This window comes from Brassica oleracea, chromosome C1 (genome assembly GCF_000695525.1).
Source record: "Brassica oleracea var. oleracea cultivar TO1000 chromosome C1, BOL, whole genome shotgun sequence".
Classification (NCBI taxonomy): Eukaryota; Viridiplantae; Streptophyta; class Magnoliopsida; order Brassicales; family Brassicaceae; genus Brassica; species Brassica oleracea.
In genome coordinates this window covers 38,232,327-38,240,662 of record NC_027748.1, presented here as the reverse complement: position 1 = coordinate 38,240,662, position 8,336 = coordinate 38,232,327, and the positions used below count along the sequence as shown (strand labels likewise).

The window sequence follows — 8,336 nt, the reverse complement described above, 5'->3', positions numbered from 1 at the left end:
TCTAAGCTTTTAGTATACTTTGCCAAATACATTTGTTGTTAAATGTGCTAAGATAGCTAATAGACTTGTTAGTAATGATTGCTTTCACATTATTCAACCAAAGACATTTGATGTTTGAGATATGTTAGCAAATGAGCATTCATCTAGACATAGAGCTTGATTAGAATTGTGTCTAGGCTTAAGGTTGATAGTTTGATTGATCGTTTGCCATCTTTTGTTTGAAACTTGATCACCCAAGGTCTAATCCCTATGTCCGTGAGTTCTCTTTTCCCTTAGTAAAGAAAGTCATTTCATTTATCATTAATCATTAGTTTAGAAACCTCTTAAATTATAGTTTGCACTTAGATTAAGTGAGCACTTGTATTCTCAGTGCTTTGATATCCCTCAGAACTGGTTCGACAATCTTTTATACTACAACATTTGTTTTAAGAGCCTTGAAAACTCCTAACATCAGCTATAACATTCGATGTGGGACATTAATATAGCCCTTTACAAATTACAACTACAAAGAGGAAATAACAATAAACTAATTAAAATGTCAAACTACAGAAGTTTTGAATGAAATACATACTATTATAGAATAATTCGACAAATGTTGGAGAAAATTAAAGAAGACTTTAATTTTTTTTTTTTTTTTGAATAACAAATGATTTGAATGATTTTAGTTTCACGTTGGGTTCAAAACCCCGAAATTATACCGGATAACTTATTCAAATCCCGTGTTATTTTTAGCCAAAAAAAAAAAAAAATTAAAGAAGACGAAAACAAAGGTGGAGTCGGAGACATGTGAACCGATCGATAATTGATGCGATGAAGATGGAGTGGGTTGGTCCACTAAAAGAACCACCACTCTTGCTAATGCTTCGAATCCCATTTATTCGGTCAAATCATTTCTTCTCCAACGTCCAGCACCCACATGTGACACGTACCTTATCAAGCATATCGTAGAGGACCCCGAAAATTAAAGTTTTCCTTTTATACCTTTAATATAAAGGTTAGTGTCGGCACGTGTATTATAAGTGTGACATCCATTTGCATTCTAACCCTACATCAGATTATTATGTACTTCAGCCGATATAAATGTTAGCTATGAAAATAGACCCGAACAGTTTGTTAGGCGTGTAAATTTTGCGTTCTTACAAAATAAATTAAAGACATACAAAACAAATTGTGTCTTTAGTTAAACTTATATACTTTAGTAGATATATATAGTTTATAAAAGAGGCAACGTTTTTAAAACCTTTTTGATAAAAGTATTAAACTTTTTTAATAATTTTGAACTTCAGGAACGAAATCCAGGACCATAAGATTTATAAATACTATGGCATGACGTAAGGGCTGTTCGTTTGGTTGCCGCAGGTACTGGCGGCAGCGGCAGCGTCAGCATTCTGCGTCAACTCTTGTTCGTTTCGTTGACGCAGGAAACTGCGTCTGACGCCGCGTCCGAACGCTGCGTCCTGCGGCTGACGCCGATAAAATCTGCGGTCGCGATATAGTATGCGGCAGCGGCAGCGGCAGTGTCAGCATCTGCGAAACGAACAACAACTGTCTTCATTGACGCTGCCGCCGCCACTGACGCTGCCGCTGCCGTTGACGCCAAAACCTACTGCAACCAAACGAACAGGACTGTAATCATTCGAACAGGACTGTAATCATTCTTCTCAAAGAAATTTAAACCTAGGGCAAGATAAGCCAAGCTTATTAAACTTATTATTTCCTATAAACAACCATTTTAACATGTTTTTTTTCAACACCATTTTAACATGTTTTATATTTCCTATAAACAACCATTTTACTGGATTGCGACGTACTATTTCTAATCACATGAATATATAGATCTTAATTTATGTTGAACAATTCGTCATTTTATCACTTTACTGAGAGGTTTTTCGTTTTACAATTATGTTAAGCTAAATGTTTGATATGTATATGTTATTCTGTTACACGTAATTATTTCATTCTCATAATTATGTTGTTACCAATCATAATTCTTTGTTTATATGGTGACTTATGAATCAAAGTTTGACATTTTATTTAATTTTTTTTTTCCGGTTGAAAGCAATTACTCGAGAATCAAATCTTTCATAAAAACAATTACTTTGTGGATATTTTATAGTCGTGGTATTCTCTGTCTACATAGTAGTGGTATTATCCGTAGCATATTACGTCCGTTGATTTGTTCCCAAATTAATTGCAAACACGATAAAGCAGATGTCTCGGGTTTGTTTCTTTGCCTAAAGTACCATATCTATTAGTGGGTTGTGCATTATACCAAACTTTCAAGATCTTCCCTATACGCATATTCCACTTAGACACTTGAGATTTGACATTCAACTAATTTTCTAATTATAATATTATATCCATTAACGTTCGACCAAAAAAAAAAAAATTATCTCCATTAATAAATTTCATTCAGTCATGTCTCCTCAATGGTTCATTATCAGTTAGGCCAAAAGCTACAATATTATCCCATTCTTATTCTTTATTACAAACTATTATTATCATCATCGTATCAAATTACAAATGATCACATGATTGGTCGTGTAGTGTGGGGAGACATCTTATCTCATGTGCCAATATGCCTAATTAATTAATTGAACACTTCCCTCTATATAAGACCTTAGCTTTGGCTCATGTTAAAATATATTCTCCCAAGTTTTATATATTTTTCTCTTCATAACACTTTACACATTCTCACAAATGGCGTCTGTTCAATATGGTATGGATCAAGGAATGGAGATTTTTAACAATGAGCTTATGATCATGTCGTTTCTGGAAGAAGAATCGCCTCTCGATAATCATAGTAGCATCAACAAAGAGGAAGAAGAGGAACTAAACCGCATGATTAGATCTTTAGAAGTGGAGATCAACTCGAGTTCTTCTTCGCCCATAGAATCTCAGGAAAATGATCTCCAACAGGAGAAATCCGGGATAGAAGATGATTTCGGGTGGCTTAACGACTTTGATATCGGTGCGGTTTCGTCTCAAAATGCTGAGGACATGATGAATTGCTGTACAGAGCTTTCTTACATGAATGGTGTGGATAGTAGCGTTCTCGATATTGAAGGTGGCGATTATTATTCTCATATTAACTATGGACTTACATTTGAGGAACCAACTCTTTCTTTGTGGCAAGAGAGTAATGATGTAGTTATGTATTGATTGATTGGTCTCGTGAAGTCATAATAATATAGCAACAAACACTGTTTCATATCTTTTGTTATCTATTAATTCTTTAAAATGCAATGGTCACTTGATGAGAAGACTAGTTACTAAAAACTAGCATCTATCAACATGACTTACAAATATATACTTTTCATACGATTTCGAATGTTTAAAGATAGAATTTAATATATACTTTATTTCAACTTAGAATTAGTTCTGTAATGGACTTGCATCTATGCTAAGTGAGTTGTATTTAGTTTTGTAATGAGTTAACACTCATATATATAATGTTTTAACATCAATGAAATTGGGTTAAGAAAAACAAAAGACTTATATGGCATAAAAGAGAGGCAACTTTACATGATCAGAAGACTAAAAGTAAGCAATATATACCCAATGATCCATGCGTGTGCTATGCTGTGTCAATAACATGTCTACTTCACATCTTCTTCTTTGTGAAAGCTCTTGAGACACACAGCTTGTGTCTTACAGCAGAGTTATTGTGTAAGACACGGATAACCATATGTTCTATCATTAGTGTTGTCCCTCTAATCACAACACGATTAAATGGTCAAACTTCTTTCTATTAAGACAGAGCATTTGCTTGAGAATATTTAGAATAGTTTCAAAGCCAGTGATTAGACAGACACTCTAAAGGCTGTAAACCAAAACATAAGACTCAAAACTCAAAAGCTGTACAATATTTTCCTTTGTTGTAAATTTAAAACTACTCAACTTAACAAGCCTTTTATTACCTATATCTCTTTTCTATCATTGGACTTTTTTTGGCGTAGAGACTTTCTCAGCTCCAGGTGAAGCATCCATATGTGTAACACCTCTAGAATCTTCTTTAGAGTTTGCTGATGTATTCACAAGACCATCTTCTCCTGCCCTAACGACATCTCCTTGAGGTTTTGCTTTTCTTGGTGTCCCCTGCACACTGCCATGTGCAGTATCATCATCATCAGAATATTCAAACTGACATTCTGAACCAAACACAGACTCATTCTCAGGAACCGTTGAGCACTCATCATCTCTCGACTTCCTCGACCCTTTACGTGAAAACGCGTGCTTTATATGCCTCGCAGACTTCTCAGCGTGTTTCAGAATGCTCTTGGCAACATCCTTCATATGCCCCTTGTTCTGACCATCCTCAGAGCCAAAGCTCTCACCTCTCGGACTTCTCCCCGTCAAAGGCCCAGACAAACGGTCTTCAACAATGTACTTAACACCAACATCCTTTCGATTCAACGCCTTCAAGTTGACCCTAGGAGACCTCACATCCTCCTCCACGTTCCCAGACTCTTCCTTCTTCCCATTCCTATGAAAAACTTTCTTCAATCCTTTACCAACAGACCTCGCTTTGTTCTTCCCTTCCTGGTTCTCATCAGGACTGCTGCTTTCGTTACTACCAGTAGAAGCCTCAAGAGTAACTCCACGTATGTTGTTGTCAGCGCATCGACTCTTGCCTTTCCTCGGCTCCCAAATCTGTGAGACTTCAGTTCCTGGCTGATGCACCCATATCCCAGTCTCTTCTTGTCCTTCAATGTTAATCGGTTCAAGATTATCCCTAACTCTCGGAGACTTATCAGACACCACCGAAGAGAATGAGCCTCTATTTGCATCATCAGTAGCAAAGGAAGCCCACATGTCTTCTTTACTTATCGTCGCTCCTTCAAACGGATCATCAGCATCATCCACCTTTGCTTCGTCCTCGGTCACTGTAATAGCGAGGTGAAGCCTCCCCATCTTGATGTTCTGAAGAGGCAGCCACATATCGTTTCTCTCCCCGCCTTTAAACCCTGCGATGTTGACTGAACAGTCGTCGAGGCTGTCGTCGCTGAACCGGTCTTTGTCTTGGACTTCGAAGTTGAGGATGTTTGGAGAGTCCCACGTCAAGATTGGGATCTTGAACTCTTCTTGCCATTTGGGAGAGAGCGTTTTCTTTAGTATCTTGGTTTTGAATCTGCAGGCGCCGAGCTGGCCTTTCACATAAGGATCAGAAAAACCTGAAGCATTCCAAAATACAAGAAGAGTTCATAATGATGTTGTACTAAAGTGGAGGAGACTTAATTTAGCTCAGTGAGTTCTAACCGTTTAGATCTGATGGTTTAACATCAGATGCTTCAACGACTTCAACAAGAGCGTGTGCAACTGGTTCTTTCTCATCAACAAAGAACCAATTCTCTGGAACAAACATAGACAATATTAATCATATAGAAAATGAAAGTTTGAGATATTTTGACAATTTCAAGAAACCAATAAAAAAAGAAGTACAAAACTAATGTTATGGATTCTGAACATCAACTGCAATAGTTACCTCCTGATTGTGGGCTAACAAACTTCTCCATATCAACTACAAGCATATTTGGCTGCAAGTTAAGACACAAAAGCTTCATTTAGCTGACTTCATCATTATAATGAAAATGTGTTTGCTTAGCTATATGAGGGGAGACTTTACCTCAACAAGAGTCTGCTCAAATGCAATAGACAAGAGTTTGTCCTAATAATGGTTGGAGGTGTTGTTAGAAGTAGCAAAAACTCAAAAGAGCAGGAGGAGACTTTCTACACTAAGGGGTTAATTAGTACTTACTAGCCATCCTGCAATTCCTGGAAGGACAGTAACATCAACTCCGTGAGTGAAGATTGGTTTCACATTCATTTGGAAATAAGGCGGCTCTGCAAAACAGACGCGTAACCGCCCCAGAAACGGCCATCTACGAAGGAACTTCACTCCAATCAACACCTTCAAGAGTGTATAAGGTATCCAGAGAGTGTGTAAGTATATGTCTATGTGAAGTAACTACAGAAAAAAAAAAAACATTACCTTTCCTTCGACATGCATCCCTGTGAGATGTAACTTAGTCCACATCCCAAACCCAAGTCTTTTCCTCAACTTCACAGCGAGTATTGCGCTCATATCATCTGCTGTGAGGAAGTTCATTCCAAGTTCCAGCACCTGTATATATACACTTCAGGATATGTCCTACTCCCTCTAAAACAATCTATCAAGAGATACGACTGCAACTATACCAAGTGATCATCACCAGTAGATTGCCTTAGCACTCTTAAATCAGTCAACAAAGGAGGGTTTCTTCCCAAATAGAGATGTTGTATCAAAGCTTCTTTCTGCACAAAATCATCATTAACTAAGACTCAAAAAAGAGTCATAAGGAACTAAGAAACAAAAGGCGTATAATGCTTTACCGCGGTCCAAGGTCTATACTTGTCTAAGAACCAAGGTATGATGGGGCGAAGAATCTTCTGAGAGGCAATCTGTTCCATACAAATAGGCCATATCTTCTCCACGGCATGATTCAACCACCGCACCGATTCAGAATCAGATAGAACCTAAGAAGAAAAAAAAAAAGGTTAAAGTCAACACCTTTAGAATACAAAATTGAGAAGCCTTAATAATAATTACCCGTTTCTGGTTAGCTTGCTTCCTCTCTTCAAACTGAAACTTCTTCCTCAGTCTCATCACGTAACGCTCATGAACCTATAGGAAACCCATAAAGATCCAAACTTTAACACAATCAACAAAAGTCAACGTCAGAAACAGAGGAAGATAAAGCAAATACCAGGTAGAGGTAAACGAGGGCGAGGAAATACAAAAGGGCGTGTGATCTATTCAAGTAAGAGAGAAGCCAAAGTAACATCAACACAATCACCACGTGATGGAACACCGAACACTCCATTGTTTCCCACTTCCTTACGGTTGAAAATACGTTACGAAACACAATAAACCAAACCCGTCTAAATCGATTCGAACTTCTTCATGATGAGTGTTTTTGTTCGAAAGCAGATGATTGCAGTTTTTGTGTGTTTTTTAATTGTTTCTTTCTGGTGGTTGATTAGTTTTGGTGGAAACAGAGACAGAGACATAGAGACAAAGACACAGAGACAAACATTGGATCTATCCTAGAACGGCGACTTTCGATCAGCGTGAAACGAAGTCGTTTTTCGTTTTCAGTTACACGGAAAGGAGAGAGAGAGAGAGAGAGACTTGTGGGGGAAAAAAACATGTTCTGAGAAAAAGAGAAACGCGTCAAACGCCTGAATGAGTGCGAAGCGTGTCATACACGTGTGAGGATATACCAGTAGGGTCTCTCATCCATGTCATGTTTCTATTGACACTTGACAGTGATGTTTGGATTAGATTTTAAGTTTGACCAAAAAGTAATAATTCAAGGCCCAATAATAAAACTAGAAGGCCATAGAAACGGGCCTAGAGCAGGGCTTCTCCTCTTTAATAGTTTTCCCTCCCGTTATACCGTCCATCTCTAAGAAAAACTAAGAAACGTCTTCGATACCGATAAAAGAAGATCATTCTCAAATTATATATTCAATGAAAATTGCAGTTTTCTAAAAAATATTCTTATTTTTCACCAGAAATTAATAAACTTCATTAATAGCATTTAATTTTTTTAGTTTTGGTCCTACATATACACCTAAAATAAATCTATAAATAATGGATCTATATATATATATTTAAAAGATACACTAATTTTAAATTTAATATAAATATAAATATATTTAATTTTTTTAGTTTTGGTCCTACATATACACCTAAAATAAATCTATAAATAATGGATCTATATATATATATTTAAAAGATACACTAATTTTAAATTTAATATAAATATAAATATATTATGAACTATAAATAAATTAAAAAACATGAAAATATTATTACCTTAAATATACATATCAATATTCAAAATAGATCATTTGAATATTATACAGATTTTTAATACAAACTAAAATCCTATATCCTACATCATATATCATATATATATTTGAATATCATTTTTTCATGTATAATATCATTTTATACATAATATTGATATGGCAATTACGAGTGTTCAAGAATATTTTTAAAAATATCTTAAAATAAAATTTTAAATCTAAAATAAAAACACAAACTTATAATAGGTTATTAATAATGAAAATAAACTAATATTGTCATATCAATAATTTTTTTATATTATCATTTTTTTATTTGGATAACATAATAAAATTTCATCAAATTCAAAGGAATCACTAATTTATGTAATATTAAAAAATATGAGTAATTTAATCAATTTTTTTTAAAAAATACTATCAGATATTTTATGTTTTATCGGATCAATGGTATCAGATCTCAGGTTAATATTGAGTTTTTTGGTTTT

General features: G+C 35.4%; 2 protein-coding genes across 3 annotated transcripts; one reads left to right on the top strand and one right to left on the bottom strand.

Moving 5' to 3' along the window:
• Window positions 1-2,633: 2,633 nt before the first annotated feature.
• Window positions 2,634-3,215, top strand: LOC106317051. Its single transcript, XM_013754914.1, has one exon. The coding sequence runs from the start codon at window positions 2,701-2,703 to the stop codon at window positions 3,160-3,162; it is 462 nt and encodes a 153-aa protein (XP_013610368.1). The 5' UTR covers window positions 2,634-2,700; the 3' UTR covers window positions 3,163-3,215.
• A 518-nt stretch (window positions 3,216-3,733) lies between these two features.
• LOC106317035 (C2 domain-containing protein At1g53590-like) lies at window positions 3,734-7,031 on the bottom strand. 2 transcript variants are annotated; one of them, XM_013754901.1, is made up of 10 exons: window positions 6,747-7,024; window positions 6,590-6,664; window positions 6,373-6,516; window positions 6,199-6,294; window positions 5,993-6,124; window positions 5,759-5,911; window positions 5,627-5,668; window positions 5,486-5,537; window positions 5,260-5,352; window positions 3,734-5,174 (listed from the first exon to the last, which is right to left on the bottom strand). In XM_013754901.1, the coding sequence occupies exons 1-10, from the start codon at window positions 6,861-6,863 to the stop codon at window positions 3,937-3,939; spliced, it is 2,142 nt and encodes a 713-aa protein (XP_013610355.1). In that variant the 5' UTR covers window positions 6,864-7,024; the 3' UTR covers window positions 3,734-3,936. The 2 variants fall into 2 exon arrangements, with proteins under 2 accessions (XP_013610355.1, XP_013610360.1); XM_013754906.1 differs by lacking the exon at window positions 5,627-5,668 and having other exon boundaries at window positions 6,747-7,031.
• Between the last annotated feature and the right edge of the window lie 1,305 nt (window positions 7,032-8,336).